Source organism: Fringilla coelebs (assembly GCF_963513975.1).
Source record: "Fringilla coelebs genome assembly, chromosome: 1".
Lineage (NCBI taxonomy): Eukaryota > Metazoa > Chordata > Aves > Passeriformes > Fringillidae > Fringilla > Fringilla coelebs.
The window spans coordinates 5,300,787-5,323,352 of NC_140028.1; the positions used below are offsets into that span (position 1 = coordinate 5,300,787).

At 42.4% G+C, this 22,566-nt stretch overlaps 1 protein-coding gene across 3 annotated transcripts in view; it reads left to right on the forward strand.

Annotated features, from left to right (window-relative positions):
* Positions 1-21,554, forward strand: part of TRAPPC9 (trafficking protein particle complex subunit 9) — a 443,040-nt gene extending 421,486 nt beyond the window's left edge. For all 3 annotated transcript variants that reach the window (XM_084214958.1, XM_084214957.1, XM_084214959.1), the window contains 2 exons: positions 13,943-14,166; positions 21,189-21,554. In XM_084214958.1, the coding sequence (XP_084071084.1) occupies positions 13,943-14,166; positions 21,189-21,368 (404 nt within the window). In that variant the 3' untranslated portion in view covers positions 21,369-21,554. The remainder of the gene's footprint in view (positions 1-13,942; positions 14,167-21,188) is intronic.
* The last annotated feature ends 1,012 nt before the right edge of the window (positions 21,555-22,566 follow it).

Genomic DNA, 22,566 nt, shown 5'->3' on the forward strand with positions numbered 1-22,566 from the left:
CATTGAGGCAGATTGAATGTGGCATTTGAAAGGGCTCATTGCATACATGGAGATTTCTCTGGTCATTATGTGACAAAGTGATTATTTAAGGGCACAGATTTTGCCTGTTTTCATGCAGGACCTGCTGCACTGTAGATGCTGTCAGAGGCAAATGCTGGAGACATTAAAAAATGGTCAGGAACAACGTGGATAAAGAGGAAAACAATGAAGAAAATTTAGCAAAACCCTACATTCATAGATATTTACTAGTGAGCTTCTAAAATGCTTGAACTGAACTTTGTAGTTTTGAATGAAATGCTTCATTTAACAGATTATTCTACTCTGATGGATGTTTAAGATTGATGCAATTTTTAAAAGGCTTTCAAAGTCAAACCTCTCATGAAGGTGATTAATTCTTTACCTCTGGTTTTCCTTTCATTTGTTTTGATCAGGGATACTCTATTGATCAGTTTGATAACTAAATCTAATGAAATCTCACAGTGTTTCTACAATACTAGCATGTAATTCTGTGCTGTTATCATGAGATATGACTCAGTGATACCTTTATGGAAGAAGCAATAACTTGGATTTGGCCAATGATCTTCCAAAATTATCATCTTATGCTGTTGTTTCTCAAGAAAGGATTTTAAGAGATTCTTACTGAATGAGGTCAACCAAAAAATGCCTTCAGAGGAGAGGTCTATGAATGGTTTCCTAACTGCTGATTTATGTAGCTGTGGGTAGGAGGCTGAAACCACCTGCACCCTTCCTGCATTCTAGCAATATCCTTGAGACTCTGGGCCAGGACATTTTGCTGACTCACAGTAACATCTTTGCCCCTCCTCATTTGTTCTGGAAATTCCATCTCAGTTTGAAGAGGGAAGAAAGAGCTCTCTAGATGTGCACAGAGCCATACCAGCAGGATGGTCTGCTGAGCCTGGGGCCAGCACTTAGTCCCTTGGAGCTCGTGGGCTCATGTTGTATTTGATCAGAGAACCTCAAGGAGATCAAGATTTCCAAGGATGTTTCCTAAAGCTGTCAGGTATCTGCAAGTTGTTTTCTTCCTACTCCCATCCTGACATTCGACATCCATTTTAAAACCTAAATCCAGGAAGCACAGTTTGCTTTCTGTGGGTAAGCTCAGTTGTATTCCCTGGTTTATAAGAGGGACTGGAATATCTGGAATATTCAGGACTACTGTGGAAAAATAGTTCCATTCTCTTGTCACTTGTTTCTGCTTCCTTGTAGCTGTTTATCCAGTTGTTCTGCTGTGGTCTTGCCACCAAGCATGCTAATGCCATTAATGGAAATGGATGAGAGAACTTCATTTGTTCCAGAGAGTTTTCCAGGAGAGGGCAGCCATAGTTAATTCTGGGTCAGTTCATGCAATCCGATGTGAATATAGATTACTGGCAGCATTTGTCTGCAGTGCTCCATTGCCCAGCATGGTTGCTGTGCTTGGTTCTCTTAATTTGTTCTTTTGTTTGGATTGCAAGTGTGTAAAAGATGGACTTTTTCACAAATTAATGCTGGAAAAGACAACCCACATAATAGAGTGGTTAACTCCCAGCGCCGTGTACTTGCTGAAATCCAAATGCTCTTGGGAACAGTTTCCATTATATGTCACTGTTTGCTTTATATACTTTCCAAGCAGCTCATGAGCTTCTCTCCACTCTCTTACTTCAAAGATATTTTTGGAAAAAGCATAGGCTAAATTGTTGCAAGAGACCTGAAAAAATCTGGAAAAAATTTCTCTGGCACTGAAAACTTCTACTTCTTTTGTTTAGAAAGGATCAGGACAAAATGATCCTCTCTCCTTTCCTTTTTGCATAATGAGGATGCATATAAAGCCTCTCTTGGTTTGGATGTAAGGATGATAAGTTAGCACTGAGGGGCATATCCCACAAGCCCAGTTTGGAGCTGTGCTTATGCAAACAGCAGCACTGATGTAGATGGCATCAGGAGCTTTATTTAGTACTGCCCTCCCAGGGACACAACTTCTGGGGCTGGGCTGGCAACCAGGATCCCTGGAAATACACTCAGGCTTTGTATTAAGACTGCAAGGAAAATTTCCTTTTGATATGATATGGGTAACTTCCCTTCTTAGGTCAGTTCAAACCTTCAAAAGATATTTTTCTTTTATCCTTTTTTTCTTTAATTTAAAACCCTCCAACTCTATTTTCCAGCATGGCTAAGTAAAAACCATTTGCCAGACCCCTAAGTAATGTAAATCCATGGATTTTTTATAAAGTTAAAAATCTGGTCTCAGCAGGTGAGAGGGCTTGGGAGGATTTTCTGTTGCTGTTTTGTAGGTTGAAACACGATGCAGTTCTTTGCACTTCACATGTAAAATCACAGAACGATACGTGACTTCAGAGGTAGACTGAAGAAGCCATAAAGTCTCTCCATACACTGAATTTTGAAGACTTTCACCTTTAGTTTTTTCAACTTTCTCAACTTTCTGTACTTTACAATCTCATTTCATTTCCCAGGCATTCTACTAATGTGTATCAAACGTACCCACATGATCTCAAAATACATAAACCAAAAAAAGACAATGCCAGAGAGGCCTTGTCAGACGATGCAGGGCTCTTTGCCTGATGTGGAGGGTGAGGAATTAGTAATTTCTCATCTCTGTTTCTATGTCTGTGGGTCTCTAGAAGGTGGAGCAGCCACCATTCTGTGTCTGCAGATGAGCTGATAACTCTGGCTGGCCTGAGCACAGAGCCTTGGGAAAATAATTCTTAGAAAAGGGACTTAATCAGCTGCCGCACTACGCTGATTTGCACATAATTGTGTCTGTCTTTTAAAGCCAGAGATAAAAGGACAGAATTTGACACCTGCTCATTGCTCATTTCCCCAGCAGCTCTCCAGGCTGGAGCACAGTTGCAGGGTTTGGGTGAGGAAAAAGGTTTTGGCACCCGGGTTGTCAATGGAAAGGAGAGGGGTTTGCAGGAATGCTTTGCAGCGCTTGACAGATGAAGCCCAAGGCATGCCTTGCAGTCTTGGGTATGAAGAGGATTTAATTTTTTACTCTGTCTAGCTGAACTCAGTGTTTTTTTTCTTCTCTTCCCTCAATGTCATAGTTGCAGTTTTATTTAAACACAAAATTTTCATCCTCTGTGCACTCTGTTGTGCTGATATTTGAGGTTTCCTTTCCCTCAAAATGCAGTGATGTGAAAGAAAGGATTTCTAGGCTCTTACTTTAAGTCTTTTCTCAGAGAATTCTCCTTTAAACAGCATTATTTTTATTTCAATTTACTTTTCCTTGTGGTTGGGTTTTCTTTTATCCCCTCTACACTCTTCCTGCATGTCCTGTAAATCCTCAGGCTTTACCTTTGGTTTAGTGTAAGAGTTATTCCTGTAAGAAGCTGGTACCTCAATGAGCCAGCATGGGGATTTTGAAAACTTACAATTAAGATGCTTTTCTCTATCTTATGGAAGTCACCTTCCCCTCTTAGTTCTTTTTTGGTAGCTTATTAGTTCATTTCTTCTTAGTGAGAACTCCTTACTTCACTTCCCAGGGCAGGTCAACTCCTGCCTAAAATGTTCCAGAATCCCCACATGGAAAGCTGGTGCAGTGCTCACTTCCTTGTCCCACTAGATTTGAGATCTGAGATACATAAATAAAGAAATTTTTTATTTATTTAGGGCTGGTTTTGGATTTTTTTTAATTGTTTCTGATTCTTTGGCAGTGCCATCTTCACATCCCAGGAAAATGGTCTGTGTTGTTATAGGTGCCACACAAATTGTTCTGCTAAGCTCTTAGGAACATGAGTATTGTGGTCCCTAAGAGCTCTTTGTCCCTGAGTGCTTATAGTCCAGCATTTTATATCTATATCTAATCTATAGCTATCTATATCTATATCATCTATGTCTGTATCTAGATCTGTATCATCTATCTATATAAATGTAGATATAGATATATGCACATACATGTAAATATATATGTCTGTGTTGTATGCTATAAATATAGATTATGGTATATGAAAAAAAAAGTGAGCAGGGAGGAAGGATAGGAAAAATAATATAACAGAGTAATGAGGGAGAAGTGGTTTTGCACACAGGTTGTAACCCACAGGTAGCAGAGAGCACAATTTGCCACCCCTGCAGCAATCACCAGGTTTCTGTGGTTATTGCTGTGTGACCTCTGCAATGGGTTTCTGCTGGCACAGGATGAGATGGGTCATTGTGTGGGAATTCAGCCTGGGCTGAGCTTTACTGCCCTATCTGGAAAGCTGGGAATGAGATCCATGCAAGGTGCCATGTGCACATAGCCAGGTCATGTGCAAGGGCTTCAGGAGAATAGGAAGTTTGAAGGTCTCAAAAGCAGAGATGAAGTGACTTTAATTTTTAAGGTGTATAATCCAGTTAGATCTCAGAGGAGGGCTTGGGAGTGTAGGCAGAGCAAAAAGGTCAGTGTTGGAGAAGTTCTCCAGATAGTGGCATCAGGATTTAATCACAGGCTGTGGAGATATGAGTCATGAGAGGATATCAAGTCAAAGTAAAAGCTGAGATTGGCAGGAAGGAATCTGATTTTATTTCTGAAATTAAGACAGGTATGGGGAGGAAAGGACTTCATGAAAAATTCAGGAGATAGGTTTTGAGCATGTTCAGTTTTAGAAATAGTAAATTATTAACAGAAATATCTCCAAGAAAGGCCAAAAGTAGTTTGGTTTGATGACTCTAGGCTTAAAGATTTCTTGTTTTCTCTAAGCTTGATTGTTATTTGAGTGTTCATATCCAATCTAGCAAGGAAAAATATGGATTTGTGTCACAGAGGATGACTGGAAACTTCCATCTACACATATCTATTACTGCAGTACTTTTGTGCATTCAAATTGGATTTTGAGACAGGTCATGCTATAGAAGCAAGATGCAATCAGAATAAAGAAGTCATAGTAAGGTTTGAGAGTTTCCAGCTTGCACCTGCCTGCATTATTGTCTCATGCCTTAATGCAAAAGTGAACCAAGCGTACATGAGGAAAATGGGAAAAAATTAAAACAATTAAGAGTCATCAGACTGAAATATGCTGTGAGTGAAATTCAAAGAAGCTTAATGGAGAATATCTTCATTTAGGGGGCACCCCAGTGTGTGGACACTGGGCACAGCTGGCCTGGTACCCACGGGTCACCCCTGCCCTGCGCAGAGCTCCGCGATGGCAGCGTCTGTGCCTGGCCCTGTTTGATGCCCTCATTCAGCTCAGCTGGGTGCATTTCAGTCCTGGCTGGGCTGAAGGAGGCCTGTGAGGCTCAGTGTCCTCCTGCTCATGTTTACACAGCTCTGAAATGTGGTAAATCATCTACCTGCCTGTTAACGGGGGGTTATCCATTATCTTGTACCAGGCTGTGGCTGATCTACAAAGATAAAAATTCTTATGGGCCTGGATATCTCATGCAGTGTCTCATGGGGTTTTTTAAAGACAGGTGTGGAAAATGAGTCACAGACCCACAACTTTTTCTTCAAATAGTCAGTATAACTTTTTTTTTACTTAAAGCATCTTGCACCACTGTCTCTGTACATCTGGGCATGGAGGTACTGCTGTCTCATCTCTCTTCTCACCTGCATTTGAGTTCCTTCTGTTTGAGACATTACCTCACAGATCTCTTCCTACAGGCCTCAAAAAAGACAATTATACTGCACACAGGATTAGCTTAACCAGCAACTTAAACATAAAAACCAACAACTCCCTATTAGGTGTTACCTCTGTAAGAATCCAGAGCACCACTCTGTGCTTGTTGAATGGGTAATGCAGAAAATATTGTTTCCACTTGAAATGGTAGAAAATACAGAAAAAAAAAAAAAGCCACTTCCATATTGCCTAATTCCATGATATTTTGGGTAAGTAAACTGTGTGGCTGAACTCACATATTTGACTTTGAATGCACAAAATTGAGTACAGCAGCCTAGTTTTGTGTCTCTGCTGTTAAATAGGCATTACTTCTCCTGTGAGCAGTTGTAGTTCACTGCCGTCTCCATGCCCCAATCACCACCTTTGTCACTGATTTGTGGAGCAGGTAACACTCCCTGGAGGTCTGCAATCCATCCAGTGTCTAGACTAAACCTGCTTTGAGGCTGAGACACGCTCCCAAAACAGCACAAAGTGCTATGGGCTCCTTTTTTACCATTAACTTTTGCAGCCACAAGTCAGACACTCTGACAAAGTTGGCATGAGGCTTTTTAAAATCTCTTCTACAGAGGGAGAGGTTTGTCCAACATCCATCACTGCAGAATGGCAGGAAAAAAAAAGAAAAAATTTAAAGTCTCATTAAGCAACCAGTGAGGAAAGAGGTGATTTGCTTTCAGGGAAATATAGGTTGTGTCATGGTGTGATTTTTAGGTTTGTCCTGTGCAGACCCAGAAGTTGGACTCAATGATCCTTGTGTGTTTCCTTCTACTTCAGGGTATTATATGATTCAGTTCAGTTCCTGCAGAGGTTTTGCACAAAGCTGCCAATATACCAAAACCAGTGTTATATGATACTTCCTAATAGGTTTTACTTTTGTTTAAATGTATTATAGGGCTTTTTTCCCCTCTCCTTTTTTTTCCCCTACAGGGCTGAATTAGAATGCTCTGAAAGTAGTCCTGACACAGACAAGCTATAGAAATAAAATTCTCAATAACTTAAAATAACATGCAAATCCCAGGCTTGTGAAATTTCAAACACAAGGCACACACCGTATGCCAGCCTGACCTCCAGGCTGTGTAGCACATAATAAAAAGAAATTTTGTCAAACCTGCTTGTGATTAACAGACAAAAAAGGATTGGCCCATGTTCATAAACGAGAGTATTTCAGCAAGCTGGGGCCATGTCATGGAATATTTTAAAATAAGTCAAAAGGAGCTCAGGCTTACTGGAAAACACAGAGCTTTGAGCATGTTAAAATCTCAGGGATCTGCCCTTGTGCATTTAGATTAGGACTGGGCACAAGCAGAATAAACTCTAGAAGTGATTTTTCACTTGATAGCAAATTGGGCAAAGCACCAAATCACAGGTTATCTTGGCTGCCAGAGGATAAGACAAGCAGGTGCCATCCATGTGCCAGCAGTTTCTTAGGGAAGGTGAAATGTCTGTCATAAAAGGCATGTGTGAAGCAAAATAACTCCCACCGAAACCAGGGAGGTTAAACTGAACTGACACATTTCTGAAATAAATCTGTGGTTAATGTGCATTCAGGTTTTAAGATCCCAAGCAGAAGCTGGAGGCAGTCAAACCCCAGAGCACGAGTTGTGTTCGTGCTTCCCTCCTCAGCCAGCCTGACCCTGTTTTTTGGAGTTAATGGAAGAAGGTTGTACCACATTTAAATGTTCATAGCCAGGATCAAGTAGTGCTAAATGCTGGTCACATGTCCTGGAGTTTAAATTGGACATAAACATTGCACTGATTTGGAGGAAGAAATCTTACTCAGGGCAAAGGACAAGGCTGAGGAATCTTTTTACAAGCGAGTCCCAGGGGATGCTGCAGCATCCTCAGCCCGTTGCCATCACAGAGTTAAGAACAGACACAAACTGGGAACAGTTTGGCAAGAAAGATAATGGGACCAGTTGGGATCTGTCATCAGCATACTGGGCACTGCAAAAGAGTGATTAAATAGGAAGACACAGACAATTATCAAACACTAATTGCTTATTGTTGCTAGAACTAGATTTTAAATGTGTTTTTCTTTTTAATTGCTTTTGGAGCAAAAAAAAAAGTGTCCTTAATTTAATTCTAAAATGTTTGGGAATGGGAAGTCTGCCAGGAACGGGGCAGCTCAGAGGTCTTGTGAAAGCAATTACCTCTTTCACCAGCCTACATTCATGTCCAGTTATCCCATCCTCTGCCAACTTTCCTGTTTTCTGTTTCATGCCCTGATGTTGGCTGAAGGTCTCTGGGTTGTTGGTACTTGCAGGAAGCTGCAATAGTTTGTTCATATCCTTTTCTGTATTTTTCATTCATCACTGTCCAAGAGCCTTGACCCAAAGAGGAGCTGAACTCTTCAGGTCCACAGGGGGTTTGGAGAAGCAGGCTCTGAGTATAAGGGCAGTTTTTAGGACAGGACTGGCAGTGGTTGAAAAGGTGAGATATCTGTGTAGTTTGAAGCTGTTACAACACAAACATCTGTATTCCTCTGTGCTCTGGTACTGCTGACTGCAGGGAAGTTCAGCAGGGGCTGGATTTGCCTCACTATTATGTCAGTATAACAATGAATGAATATGAGGATGTTATTCCAAATTAAGATGTTCAGGTTTGGTGCAGAGAGCAGGTCCAAATCATAGACAGAAGGTTTAATGCAAGTAGCTAAGAGGGTCTTGTGTTATTAAATAACTGTTCAGCATTTTCCTGATGGAAGTGACAGGGAATACAGTTTCTATATTCATAGAATTATCTTTTGTATGGATGTATTCAGCTCTGAAAGGACTGCAGGACCTCATCATGCACAAATGAATGTAACCAAATCTGCCTCTCTGTGTGCAAATAATTTGCAGGAATGGTTGGGAAAATGAAAGGAAACTGGTCTACATTGGGCAGAACGAGTGCAAAGAGGGGAAACAGACACAGAATTTTGGTTCATACTTTAGAGGAACACAGGAAAATCCAAGTGTCCTGTCATCTCAATAGAATGTCACATGTCACCTGCTCCTCTGAGCTGCCCCAAAAGCCAGGCTGATAAACCTGTTGCTGACTTGACACAGAGCATGAGGGGAGGGATGGGAAACTTGCTTGTGCAAGTACAGATTTTTTCCTCCTTTCTGATCTTTTCTTGCACCTGCATAAAATGTAAGATCAGAAATTGAGAGAATTGTTTAAACCTATTTCTGAATAAATGATTTCAAAAAGAATTCCCTTTTCATTGTTAAGTTCCTTGCAAAGCCCTGAACAAATACTCTTGAAAAAAAGGTTAAGGGGAAAAAAAAGAAATATAAAGAAGTTGTTCCAGACATCATGGCTGGCACTTTCTGTGTTCTTTTAAGGCAATTAGAAGGAAAGCTGGCCTGGGCAAATATTTTAATCAGCATTTTAGATTTTTTGAGCACAGAAAAACTGAATCATTCCACAAGATCTTCATTGCAGCACCTCTAGCATAGGTTCTGGGTCTTTGGCTTTCCTCCATCAAAATACCTGATGGACATTATCCAGAGATGTCAGTGATGCTGCTGCTCCTCTCCCCTCCTCAGGCCATGGCTCTCCTGGTTCACAGACCAAGATGAGTAAAATCAGTATTTTTTAATTAACAATTGCAATGGTTGATTGAGAGAGTACCCTAACTATAACAGCAAAGCTAGGCAAGACTTATTTTTCTTGATTTTCTGTTTTTTCTTTTATCTGAGCAGTATTTACTCATCTGGGCATCTCATGCCTTGAGTTTTGTTGGCCACCTTGTTTGTGCAAAGCCATTCCTCTCTGAGGTGTTTGCTCAGAGTCCTGGGCCAAGTTCCCAGCTGCAGAGAAGGGCAGAGGCCAATGCAAGTGCATCAGCTGGGGATTCCACATCCAGTTTAAAGGGAAACATCCAAAGGAAACTTCTCCATCCCTTCCCTGTAAAGATCAGCAAAACCACTCTGCCTTTCTCTGCAGCCTGTTTTGTTTTTTTTTTTTTTTGAAACCAGCTCAAAAGTGAGTGAGGAGAGAAAACATTGCTGGAATATGCATTTCCACTGGGATTAAATGTATTTGTATGTGGCTTTCCAAAATTAAATTTGGACAGAAGCCAAGAGGGACTTGGGTGTGAAAATGCAATTAACCATGACTCAGGACTCTTGATATACAGGGGAACCAATGAGTTCTTGCATGGGAACTTGACAAAGTGGCAAGAACAACTTATTGTGAGTTAATATGAGCAGAGTAAATAACACAAGATGTTATTAATGTTTGGTGCTCAGTTCCAAGCAGCTCCTTTGGGTGATGTAGACAGAAGTGCACCTGGCAGGTGATGGTAAATGATGTTTTTCTTGTGGAATAGACACTGCCTTCCTGATAGTAACATTCACTCGCTTTTCTTGAGAGTTCTAAGGTCCTGAAAGAAAGACATTATAAGAATACTGATGTATTATTTTTACTTAATGGTCTCTCACAGACTTCCTGTGGTGGCAATAAGCATCACCCATCAGCTGGGCCATGAAGAAGCAGTTTTTCCATCTTAAAGATTAATTCATGGAGATCCTAAAAGGCTTGGCAAAGGTTATCAATGAAAAAGCAAGGCTTTCCAATCACCCTTCTCAGTGGTTGTAGCAGCCTCATCCTCCACCTCCCAAAATGTGTTGGATAACATTTTCTCCCTGGATACAATAATCACTTAGGGAAGGTGCTGGAGGGAAAAGAGAATGGCCCTGTGCCTGTTCATTAATATGTGGCAGAGACAATGCCTGTCTTTTTGTCATGGCATTGCAGGGTAATTTTGGCACCCAAGGATGCCAACACAAATGAGCATTGTAGGTAAATGAACAGGAAAAGGGGTGGGGAGGACAGCATTCTGTTGCTTTATTGCATTACTTCAAAAATGATTTAACTTTTAATTAAGGGAGTTTGGGAGATTGCTAGGTCTTTATGCTTTCCCCCCCCCCCCCCTTCTGTCATCCAGATTTTATGCTGCCACTTTTAAAATGCAATTTTTATATGCAGTTGGAATTAAACTTGGTCCTTCTAATTTTCTCAAGTGCTGTTTCTCTCGTATCCGAGTCTTCGTAGGATGGAGATGCAGCCACGACTGATTTCTGTGCTAGTGACTGCATCTTCTGATTCAGAGCTCCTGTGCTCTGAAGCCAGTAATGATTCACTCTCACAGCAGTGGTGTGAGCAGTCTCAGCTTTTATATGCCATCTGTGTGAGGGAGCTGAATCTGCAGAAACGGGACCCTGTGCACATGGCTTTTCCTCTGCTCATGGATGAAAATATTAAAGCAAATCCGTATGGTCCATGAGATGTTTTCTGTGTCAGGAAGGGAGTAAAGCTGCCTGTCAAACCAAGCTGTTCTCCCTGATGAAAGGGGGCTGTTTTTAAACACTCCTTTCCGTAGTATTTTGCACGCCAGCCATGTGTGCTCTCTCATCTGACATCTCATTGAGATCCTTGGCTCTGGTACTGCAGGAGGGAAGTGTGTTCTGGGAGGGAAGGAAATTATCTCTCAATATGTACACAAACACATAGTGTGCACACACACACTTTTAAATCAATCTAAAAGAATTGAATTTTTAAATTTTATTTATTTTTTTTAGAAATGAGAAAGAAAAAATTAATCTGGTTGAGCCAGACTTAAATGCTTCCCTTTTGTTTGGATTTTCTGTTTTCTCATGAAGATATTAGAAAGAAATGCTCTGAGCTATTATTAGATACAAAGGTAGAGATGGAGGGCAAAGGGTTCATTTACAATTCCTACAGCAGACCATTGAGGATAAAAGGCACTTGATGAGCAGCTTGAAAATACAGATTCATCCACTAAGCTTAGGGAGTATTTCCAAAGGTTTGTGCTGGTCTGGGGATCTAACCCTTTGTACAGCAGTAAAACCCACTGGCTGGAGGAAACAGAAAACAAATGGGTTGTTTTGGGTTTTTTTTAGTTAATGAAAGGAGTCACCTTGCAGGGAGAAGCTTGGAAACATGAACTGATATAAAGAAATGAATTGATATAAATGTGCTGCTTTTGAAGGAAGCAAGTGGACTTCAGCTCTGTGCTAGGAGACAGGAAAACATAAAGGTTATCCACAGACACACATTCTTTGTGTTTTGGGAAACCCAAGTCAGTTAATCCCTGATAATGGGATACCATCATAACCACTACTTCACCTCCATGATCTTAGGGCAATCCTGCAAGAAGCAGATTGAGCAGGCAGGACAGCCATGGCATCAGAGTGTGCTGCTGCAGGAGAAATCCAATGCCATAAAGGTTTCCCAGCCCTTCCCTAGGATGCAGTGGTGATTATCACTTCCTTTCAGAGAATCACAGAGATGGGCAGGGACCTCTGGAAATCACTGTGGTCCTCTCCCTGGTCAAGCAGGGTCACCTGAAGCCACTTGCCACGGGACATGTGCAGATGGCTTTGAGTATCTCCAGGGATGGAGACTCCACAACCTCCCTGGGCAACCTGTGCCAGTGCTGGGCCACCTTCACAGGAAAGAAATTGTTTCCTGATGGCCAGAGGGAAGCTCCTGTGTTTTAGTGTGTGCACATTGACCTGCCACTGGGCAGCACTGAGCCAAAGAGCCTGGCTCTGTCCTCTTTGCACCCTCCCTCCAGGTGTTCATCCACCTTGCTGAGATCCCCTGGAGTCTTCCCCAGCCTGAGCAGTGCCAGTGCTCACATCCTGTCCTCATGGGAGGGATGCTCCAGTCCCTTCATCCTCCTCATGACCCTGCACTGGAGTCTCTCCAGTGTGTCCCTGTCACTCCTGTAAGGAGGAGCCAGAACTGGACACAGCACTCCAGGACTCCTCAACAGTGTTGTAATTGTCAAAAAAAAAAAGAGAGAAAGGAAATTTTGGAACAGGGGCTGTTCCAACTGGGACACCAACACTGGTTTTGGATCTCTTCAGCTTGAACACTGAAGTGGTTTTTTGTGCTCTTTTTGCCAAACCTCTTGTGTCTGATACTGCTGGATTTGAGCAGCTTTGGTCGAGGAGAGGTTTTCATCTGGGTACCTCAGCTTTGCTGGCCTGGCCTCTGGAATAAATGTTCCTTTCTGAACTTTTTTCTTCTCTGGCAATAACTTTAGTTTGTTTTTTATCCAGTGGCTGCGTTGAGGCTTGTTCAGTTTGCCAGGCTAAAGGGCATCACAAGAACATGCATCATTTTGCACTTTTTGTCCAAGGCAACAAAACAAAACTAAGTTAAAAAAAAATCCCTTTGTTGTAATTTATTTTTCTGTGAAAATTCCTGAAGCATAAAAATAGTGTCTTTCCTTGAAGAGGGGATATTACTAATGTAAATGCAATGCAGAGGAATAATATGATGTATGTCAAAAGGCAAGCATCCAAGGAGGAGCAGGAGTGATGGAAATGCCTCATGGGCATATGAGATTGTGGGGATAGGTATTCACACAAAGGATGCTTTCTTACATGTGCCCAGGGCTTTCTCTTATCTCTGAACGTGAACCCATAGTGAAATAGAAATGTTCCTGTATTAATAGTGCATTGGAGATAACCCTCATCTGAAAAATACAGTAATACTGCACAACTGGGAACCCTTTCAGAGCAGGGAATTGGACTGGCAATTTCATAGTGTGCTGGTAATGAAACATTTTGGTTCTGTATAAGCAAATGGGCAAGGTTAATGGACACATTACTCTGGCTGTCATTGTCCCAGCAGTAACCAATTTAGAGGCTTTATATTTTCTGCTGTCCCAGTAAGGGAAAGAAAAGTAGAAAATTAAAAATAGAAATCCCAGAGTGATTTAAAGTGCAAAGAGTGGACAAGCTTGTAGTACTCCAGTATAATTTTAAAATCCCTCTTTTCCTTATAATCAGTATTTTAATTTATGTATTACATTGCAAATTCTGCCAATGTTCTGTGCTGCTCCAAAAAGCTCACCTCCACACAGAAGGATTTATTCTGGCTGTAACACATGAACATGAGCCTCCAGCCCTGGATCTCTCTAGCTGTTGTTTGTATTGATGGTTCCTGCTTGTATTTCCCTTCACCTCGTGCTGTTGATTTGCAGAACCATGAGAAATGGTCTGTGGCTTTGGCCTTCAAGGGAGGAGGTTAAAAAATATCTTCTGGTGCCTGTGTATATATCATAATTGTGGTTTTTTCATAGCTCTTTCAACAGCTGAGGACAGACATCAGGCCCTCATGAGCTGGTTTTTCTCAAACCAGCTGTTGCCCTGCACGACAGCCCAGCGCTGAGTTTTCTCTCCCAGAATTAACTGTCCCACACTCCTGGTTTCATTGAAGTTACTTTTTTCTTGTTGAGCCTCCTGCCAAGATCAATGCTGTTTCTGAAGCAGGTGCCCAGCCTAATGAGGATTTGTTTCCTTGGTTTGCAGACATCCTGGTTGACGGCAAGGTCTGCGACTGTGACGTGGTGGTGACCTGCCAGGTGGGGGACCCTGTCCCCTTGCAGGTGAGGCTGACCAACTGGAGCAAGCACAGCGTGGGGCCCTTTGCTCTGACCATGATGCCCTACCAGGATTACCAGAATGGGGTGCACAACTATGAGCTGCAGGATGCCATCACCTTCGTGGGCTCCAACACCTTCCACATCGATACCGTGAGTTGTTTGGGCACGAGTATCAGCATTCTGAATAATGTGCATTTGAAAGGGGCTCCATTACTCTATTGTGCATTTGAAAGCAGATTAATTTTTGGAAAGCCCCATGATTATAGTGGCTATTGCTGACAGTGCTCCTGCATTCATCTGGAATGGTTTAAGACTGCAATTTCCTACCATGTAAACCACTAGTAAATTATCAGAGGCAGCAATTTCTGGTCACTCCAGATCTGGCTGAATGTGAATGGGTAACCCTAGATTGAATGTTCAATACCATATTGCCAGTCCCTTGAGTCTCCCAGCACAGCCTGCAGTAATAGATTTTAAATAACTTTTTTTTTTCTTTAGTCCATAAGAAACATTCCCCAGGCTGAGCCAAGGAGCTCAGCAAATCAGTTTTAGTCAGGTCCTGAGGAAACACAACAGACTGCAAAAAGAAAATGCTAAGCATTAATGGCCAATCTGATGAGCTGGTTCATTTCCTGGATGCTTAGCATATGCTTAGCATACTGTTATAAAACCATAAAGAAATGCATAAAATGAGGCAAAAAAAAAAAAAGAGCCCCTTTATAAAACAATTATGATTTTTCTCTCAATTTCTCTAGAAAATTCAAGTCTAGGAGTTTTTGCTTCTAAGCAAGACACTGAAAATACAGATAACACTACTCTCTCTCACATCCTTCCCTCCAAAAAATACAAGAACAAAATACCTGGAATGAAAATTCACAGGCAATGCTGCAGAATGGAATGAGCAGCATTTCTGGTAACTCATGAAATAAACATGAAGAATGGGGTGAATGTTTGGGATTGTGCATAGGACCTTTGTTTAGGTCAGCTCTTCAGATTGATAATAAAATGTACCTGTCAAAATTAAATATATAAGTGAACTTTATTGAGAAAGAAATGAAAGGTTAATCGCGGAGATAGTCATCATGCATATTTTTCAATTACGCATCACAGAAGAAAATATTTCTAAAAGCTAATGAGCATGAAATATACCATCAGCTCGATTTTTAATGGGGGCTAACTGCATTCTCGTAGCTGAATAATTTAAATATGCCAACAGAAATCGTCCAGGGATGGCTTTCTTTGACTCTGGTTCTGACAATGTGGAGTTTTTAATCAGAGTGGTGGTGTTTGGATGCCCAGCTGCCAAAGGGCCTGACCCTCCAGGCTAATGAGGGAAAAGGGAGATGTCAGTGTGATGTATTCTTACCTTCTGATTGAGTCTCCTAGGGGGCAGAAAGTCAGGAGGTCACATCTCTGGTGCCTGCCCAGGCAGCCTCCTCACACGTTACGGTCCCTGCCTTTGCCCCATTGCTCAGGAGTTTGACATTTCTCCTGTAAACACAATCCCCAAGAAGTTAAAAATAGAATTGTTTTCTGCTGCTTGCCCTCCTCTCCATACAAAAAGGTGAAATGAACAAAATGTCGACTCTTAGACAAGAAGTGTTGTTACATTTCACTGCATATGGTGTTGGCTCCCAGGGGAAGTGCTTGGTCACCTTCTTTGGGGTGTAGAGCCCTGATTGTGGAAGAAAACCCTTTATGTCTGCCAGAGGTGCTTTCTTCCCTCATAATAACTAATTTAGGAATAGAAAATAGATTTCAGAAAGTCCCACCTGTTTGGGTGGGATGAGGGGAAGCCCTGGTTTGTGCATTGGATGCTTCAGGGAAGAACCACCATGCTCAGGACTGTGCTTATGCTCTGAGTTTGGCCAAAAGTCAGACAGGCACTGGTTAGAAAGCCAAAGAAGCTCATGGCTGGGTGGGATGAAAGACAACCAGAGTTTCTCTTTTTTATAAACTAAAGTTGAGATACTGGACCAGATTCCCTGCTGGTTTTCAGCTCAGTGCTGCCGTATGGAAGCTGTTAAAAATGTCCCCATCATTTTTTTAACCTGAGGTCATGGGCACTTGACTCTTTTTCTTGTTTAGTGGAAGTGGCTTGGGGTGCTGCCCTTTCCCAGCTGCTTGTGGAAGATGCTCCCCTCTCCTGCAGGCCCATCAGGACAGATGTGCAAGAACTTGTTTTTGTGCAAAGTGGTCCAGTTTAGCACAAACCACCTTGGTCAGCATTTTAAGTTAATTGGGCTGACTTCACACTGACACTGGCACAAGGATGCTGACATGATTTATTGCAGGGCTGAGCTGGGTGGGAGGGAGGATGGAGAATCAAGTCTGGTTTGGTGCATCACTGGTGCGTGGTCAAGGAGGAGTGGGAGCATCAGGTACTGCAGCAAGGGCAGGTACTCCTCACACCCTGAAAATTCACTCTGTTGTCATGCAGAAACTTCATTATTGGTACAAAAAAACCCCAACAGATCCCTCTGCCTTCCTAAATGTTAGTTTCATATTGGGTCTCATGCTCAAAAATTCACTGTTATTTTTGATTTCTGACTAAAAAGTCTCAAAGCAGTTTCTGCTGCTACCTGGAAGACAAGGGACATATATGAGAATTTTCAGGATGCACATGCTGCTTTGCAGTGTGAATTTAAATTGTTTCAAGGGTAAAAGTCACACAATTTTGTATTTCCCTTTTTGTGGCTTGAAGTCCAAGTTAGAAGATTTATCTTGGAAGTAATGTAGTGATGCTTATTCACCTCTTTGTGCTTTTACCTCAGTTTGATGCAGCAGCCTGGGTTTGTGTCACAAAGTCTCTGCTGGATATGATACTTCAAAAAGCAAAGTCTTTTCTGGAAAATTTTTGAAGGATATTGAGTTATTTCCATGCATTTTAAATTAAGTAGAGTCTGCCTTTTTAAGCACAACTTCTAATTTGGCTAACCTTACTTTTCTCTGTATTTGACAGAAAAAGTGACTTTCTCCATTATGAATTAAATATTTAACATTTTTTATTCAGTGGGTGATTTTGAAACATCAGTTAACGTGGTAGAACTTACCCATTGAATTACAGTGGATTTATTTATTTATTTTATCTTGCTTCACAACGTAGAGTTTATCTTTTGCCCTATTATTAAATTTTCTTAGTTCTTACCTCTGTTTTTTGTTGAATATTTAGTTGATCAGACAGAGTTGCTCTTTTGCCAAATTAAAACCAAAAATATTGCCTTCTGTGGAGAATCCTGTAACTGCCAGCAACTCATCCTCACTTGTTGTCCCTGCTTGTGCCATCACTTATCTTCAAGCAAGATTTTTTCCTGTGTGTGTTATCACACACAAGCTCAAGCGATTGGTATTGGGAGATGAGGAGAAATTCATTAGTAGATGGTCATTTTGAATCAGCTCAGAAGCCATGGTGAACATTTGCTCACTTCTGGCAGGTCCTCTGTGGCCCATCTGGAACAAATTATTTTTCTTGGCACTGTTTTATTCACACTGTAAACTCTTTGGGGCAGCGAGCAGGAGCTGGCACCAGCCCTAATCTCCAACTGAGCTCCCTAAGTACTACAGCAGTATAAATAAGTAGTAATTAGTTCTAAGCAATCACAGTCCCACATGGTAGCCTAAATCAGGGAAGGATTAGGATGCAGCTAGAAACTTAATTTTTCTTCTATCTTAGTGGAACAAAGGAGTAATGTGGACTTTTTTCCCTTGATTTTCGATTATTATTTTCTGAGGTACAAGCTGCTCATCTTTGTTTTCATGAATGGTGAAATTTTATTAAAAGCTGTTTTAACTCTGCCCTGGCTGAGCAATGTCAGCATCCTGATGAAGGATTCAACAGACACAGAGAGGCACAGATCTGGGCAGTGGCACCACCAGAGCTGTGTGCTGCTGGGCTGGAGGACAACATCAATTTGGTCTGGGTCAGGCTCTGCAGGCTGTGGGGTGCTGTGTCCTGCCAGGCATGGAGGTGGGCACCTGAACAGGCCACTCTGAGGGGCTGAGCTGGTCATCAGACTTATGCAGTTTAGGGAACATTTTGCCTCATTCTGCATTTGATCAGGTGAATCCTTGTGTTGAACAGCTGGCTTAGACGTGGACATCAACTTCACAGACATTTGGGTGGATCCAGCTCCAGACTGACACACCTGGATGAGGAGGGGTTACCAGGGGTGCTGGCCCAATAAGCTCCCATGAGGCCATGGAGATGTGGTCTGCAGCAGGTAGAACCTGGCTCATTAACACAGGGCTGAGTTCCAGTTGCCTAAAAGTAGATGTTTGCCATCATAGAGGTGCTGTGGGTATCCTACCAGCCACCAGATGCTGCCAGAAATCCTGTAAGACATCCTGGGCACCTTCCCAGTCCTGTGCAGGTGCCTTAGACCACCCCATTCCCTGTCTTTAGGCAACTCTGTTCTGGCTCTGCAGGCTGCCTGGGGAGACCATTCTGTGTCTGCTCCACTGTCTCATTGACCAGGTGTCCTCCTTTTGTAGTAGGAGCTTGGGTACCTTGGACTCCTAAATGTAAGTTTAACCTCAAAATTAGTCCTGTGCCTGGTGTAGCAGCTGGGCTGGATGTGACCCTCTACTGACATGAGTGCTGCAGCTGGATGTCTGATCTTTTGGGAATCTTTGTAGGCAGCCCCACTGGAGAGTCAGCCTTACATTCCAAAGTTGGTTCCTGTTTTGAAGGAAGCATCTTGTAACTTCTGCAGAGCCACCTGCACTTGAGCAAGGCGAAGGTTTCAAGCTCATTTTGCTTCTCTGTTCCTTCTCCAAACCACAAGTGTTGATGCAGTGGTGGTGGCACAACAGACGTGGGTAGAGCCCAAGCCATGACTGTGATGTCTGGTGTTGATGCAGATGAGCCTGGAGCCACCTTCCTGCTTGCCAAGGGCTCTGAGCTGTCACAGACATTCCTTCATGGTGCAGCCAAATGAGGAAAAATGGACCAGGAGCTTGGAACAGCTCAGGATGCCGAGGAGGCTTCGTTTGCTGCTTGCCTGCCCCCACTGCTGGCATTAGTGTCTGCCTCTGCCCTCCTCTGGAGGAAAGTCCACATCAGCTCCAGTGAGGCAGAAATCAGGCAGGCAGCCCTGGGAGAAGGGCAGGAGAGCAAGAGGGGACACGTTTGGATGTTTGGATGTTGTTCTGCGCGTCCAGACGCAGTGCCAGGGGGCAGGAGCTTGTACCCAGCCCGGGGGGGAGATGCCAAGGACAGGGTCAGGGCAACAGCTGTGGCTGCTCTGATCCCTCACGTGGATGACAGGATGCTGACACAAGTTTGCTGTAGGTCAGCAGAAGTGGCCAGCACCAAAACCAAAGGGAGCCTGGGCTCTCCAGCTCTGAGGATGTGAACAGAGTCCCTTGTGCAGGAGCTGCAGTTTAGAGTCATGGCAGCACAGAATGGTTTGGGTTGGAAGGGAGCTTAAAGCTCCTCTCCTTCCAGCAGGGACATCTTCCCCTATCCCAGGTTGCTCCAAGCCCCACCCAGCCTGGCCTTGAGCACTTCCAGGGATGGGGCATCCATAGATTCCCTGGACAGCCCATGCCACGGCCTCACCACCCTCACAATAAAGAATTTTTTCCATATATATGTATCCTAAATTTCCCCTCTTTAAATTTGATCCCCTTACTCTTTGTCCTCTCACTACAGATCCTGATGGAGAGCCTTTTCCAGCTTCTCTGTAGCTCCTTCAAGTACTGGAAGGTGCTGTGAGGTCTCCACTCAACCTTTTCTTCTCCAGGCTGAACAACCCCAACTTTCTCAGCCTGTCTTCATAGAAAAGCTGCTCCAGTACCTTCAGTGACTTTGTGGCCCCTCTCTGGACTTCCTCCAGTGCAGGGGCATCCAATAAAGCAGACTGATAGCCCAGGGGACTATACAGGATGATGTCTCCTGGCTAAAGAACCCAGCAGTGGAAGTCCAAAGAAAAAGCTAGAATGGGAGAAAATGCAAACAGCTCATTCCCTTCACTTCTGAAAGCTACAGAGAATCTGCCTCGTGGAAGGTGGTGGCTGGAAATTTTCACCTCTCTGGAATATTACTGAGTTCACTGCACCCCTGAAATCTTCTGTTCATCATTTGCCTTCCCCCTCTTCCCCACCATGACCTTTCCATCATCCCTGTTCTGGTCTTCCCAAGCAGTGGCAAGTTGTCCTTCAGCAAAGGGTGTCCACGAGCACTTCCCCGGTTCACACCCCATTGTTCATGTCCCAGTTTACCATATAATGAATTTTTTTGTAGTGGGGAACAGCCCTGATCACCTGTCTGAGAGCCTCAGCCTTTATTGGGACTCTTCTGCTGGGATGAAGCTGCCTTTTCACAATTTTTGGAAAAAATCCATCCAGTGGAATGGCTCTGTGTTGATTTGGTGTTTTGCATTTGCTGTAACTCAGTTCTAGGCATCCTGAAACTGGATTTAACATCTTGTGGAAGCAGATACTAATTCAAACATTATCACATGCTGAACAGTGGTGGGAGTGTTAAAGTTAGAAATTACTGAAGTGTCTTGCTGAAATGATGGACTGAGATATATTATTTGTTGTGAAGATACAGATTGTAGATGGATTTGTGATGAAAGAAGATACATAAATGTAGAAACAGTGTGAACTCTGTATATTTAATTTGGACAAGTAAAATCAGGATGGCTACTGTTTTTGAGAAGTTTCTTTCTAAACTTCATTATTTCAATGATAGTCACTTAAATTCCTGATTAGAATTTGCAGTCAGATTGTGTCTCAGTAATAAGGGAGAATGAACTTACTTATTGCTAAGCTGTTAAATGGTGTTTAAACCATGTATTTAACATTAATTCAGAGATGTGATTTAGAACTTTAATAGAGATGTTGGTAAATACAGTCTAAGGAGAGATTTAGGGGGATCTCTACCTTAAACAAATTCTGTTTTGGAATCAGTTACTCCTAAAGGCTCATACTCTGTTTTGAATGGTGGCACAGATTTACTGCATGAGTGAATAACAGGATTAATTTTTTAAAGTAACATTTTTACTAGAATGGGGATGAGATGTTTACTCCTTTTTGTATGAAAGCATTATTAAGATGTGAATCTGGAGTACTCTGAGACCCTTTGAAGGAGCTAATGAATAGCAAACTGCAATTAATTTGCTCTGTTGATGGTTTATTTGCACTGATTTTTGTATTCTCTTTGCCAGGTAAAGCCAACCAAAGACTCTGTGTACTTTGGAGCACTTCTCTTCCTCTACACGGGCGATTTCTACCTGAATATCAAATTCCATGAAGACAACTGCAGCAGGGAGCTGCCTCTGTCCTGGCTCTGCCTTCCCAGTGTCCACATCCGTGCCACAGAGCCCGTGGCCCCAGCCAAGCTCTGAATGCACTGGGTGCTCCTTGATCACCCACAGCACACAGCAACGCTTGGCACATCCTCTGCTCCACCCCAGCTTCTTTCTGTCCAGCCCCAGGACACAGTCCCTGCTTTGGAGGAACAGCTGAACACTTCCTGAACTGGCTGACAGTCATTTGGGCAGCTGCTTCAGCTGATTTCAGAGGGAGATAGAGAGGGAGAGGTTATAACTATGCTGAAGTTTTCCTCTGTTTTCAGAAAGCCTTTGAAACTATTTGCATCATACTTCAATATGTTCCATTGATATCAGTGGTTTGAAAGTCTTGAGGGCTGAATTTTGCTATGTGTTTGAAGGTCTTAAATCCTGTTTGAATAATCCTGTTTGATCATTTTTCAGTAAGATTTGTGTATCTGTATGAAATTCCTCCTGGTTTATGCTGGACCCATGGCATGTTCCCTTGGGATATAGATCTCTGTTAGATTTGTTCACTGGCTTGCTCTTGTTCATTTGTTTGCTGAGAATTTGGTGTCTTTGGTAGTAAATAGCAGTAGTGGTGCTTTTTGGTGTGCTGCTGAGAGTAAGAATAGCCTCCAGTTATTCTCTCCCTCCCCTGAGCCCAGTGCCACTTGCTCCTGGTAAAGTCACTGCCTTTAGTTTGGCAGATCTATGAACTAGAAAGAAGAGAGGGTGAGGAAGAGTTTTGTCCTTGAGAGAAGAAATAAGCCAACTTTTGGGCAGCCTAAGCCTTGGCTGTGAATTTAGGCTTTCACAGTTCTGTTCTACACAGTCATAGTCACTTGAAACATTTGCAGACTCTTAAAGATCCACCAGAATTAATCAGATGATCATTAATATACCTTTCTGTGAGTTTTTGCAAACTCTTCTCACCAGATTTTTCATACTTAAATACTGCTTTTTAAATGTGTCTGTATTTTTCCTTTTTTTTTTTTTTTAATGTTTTCTTGAATTTTGGGGTTTTTTTAAGTTTAATTATTAGGCAGTTAAGGCCATGGAATTTCTGAGTGTGAGAGTAGTTGTTGAATGTACTGATAATTTAGCCTATTTTTCAGAATAATGTTTTTGTATAGTGAGACATGATTTTACCCCATGTAAAGCAGGGAGATGTTTTAGCTGTATGATTAATACATTATTTTGTGGACCATATGTTTAAAAACTATCTCAGTCTTTTCTTAAATGCATAGTTAAATTTGGTGGTAGTATGCTT